At 50.6% G+C, this 971-nt stretch overlaps 1 protein-coding gene across 1 annotated transcript in view; it reads left to right on the forward strand.

The window, feature by feature from the left end:
* Positions 1-104: 104 nt before the first annotated feature.
* The window catches only part of si:ch211-284k5.2 (uncharacterized protein CFAP97D2), a 2,546-nt gene continuing 1,679 nt past the window's right edge, over positions 105-971 (forward strand). Inside the window, exons 1-3 of the mRNA XM_031838820.1 lie at positions 105-197; positions 391-471; positions 560-678. Of these exons, the coding sequence (XP_031694680.1) occupies positions 105-197; positions 391-471; positions 560-678 (293 nt within the window). The remainder of the gene's footprint in view (positions 198-390; positions 472-559; positions 679-971) is intronic.

A 971-nucleotide genomic window follows, 5' to 3' on the forward strand; every position in this document is an offset into this window, starting at 1 on the left:
CACACACACACACACACACACACACACACACACACACACACACACACTTGCTGGTTGAACTGAGACTCTGTGAGCGAGTGAGAGGTTATCACCAGAGGAACAGCATGCACAGATCCTACCAGCCGTTAAAGCCCGTCACCAACCGATACCTGCAGCAGAGATGGGACCACAACGAGTACGAGAACCACCGCAGGAAGGTAGGAGGACGGACATGAAGGTGGAGGACTGGGTGGTGTGGGACTGGGTGGTGGAGAACTGTGTGGTGGAGGACTGGGATGGAGGACTGGGTGGTAGAGGACTGGGTGGTGGAGGACTGGAGCGTACATATTATCTAGATTTAGGAGGTTTGAAGAGCCGTAGTTTGGCTTAAATATGGGTTTACCTGTCCAGGTGATCTCCGCCCTGCCAGTCGTGGACAACAAGGGCATAAGGACGCCAGCTCACGTCCAGCTGAAACTCAAAAAAATGCAGGTCAGTATACACACACACACACACACACACACACACACGTCGTAGACATCCTGAGTCTCAGTTTTAACTCTCGGTCTCTGTGATTCAGTGGCAGGACGAGCGTCTGTCCATCATCGACAGAGACAGCCGTCTCCTGGCCTCCAAACTGGCCGACATAGTTTGCTCTAAAGGCCTTGTGGACCATCGGAACCAGTACCACCTGAGGAGGTGAGAGCCTGCTGACACATGATACACAACATACTCATGTGAGGGTCCTGCTGTATGCAGACAGGCTGTGACATGTTATGTCCTCTTGTGTAACGACATGTCTGTCACGCTATGTTGTGTCCTGTTACAAGATATGTCATCTTATGTGGAGTTACGTTGTGTTACGTTGTGTTACCCCGCGTTACGTTGAGTTATGTGGTGTTATTTGTTATGTGTTACGTGTTACGTGGTGTTACGTGGCGTTACGTCTTGTTATGTCTTGTTACGTCTTGTTACGTGGTGTTACGTGGTGT

The sequence above is a fragment of the Anarrhichthys ocellatus genome, unplaced genomic scaffold, assembly GCF_004355925.1.
Source record: "Anarrhichthys ocellatus isolate YVR2014 unplaced genomic scaffold, GSC_Weel_1.0 scaffold1051, whole genome shotgun sequence".
NCBI classification, from domain to species: domain Eukaryota; kingdom Metazoa; phylum Chordata; class Actinopteri; order Perciformes; family Anarhichadidae; genus Anarrhichthys; species Anarrhichthys ocellatus.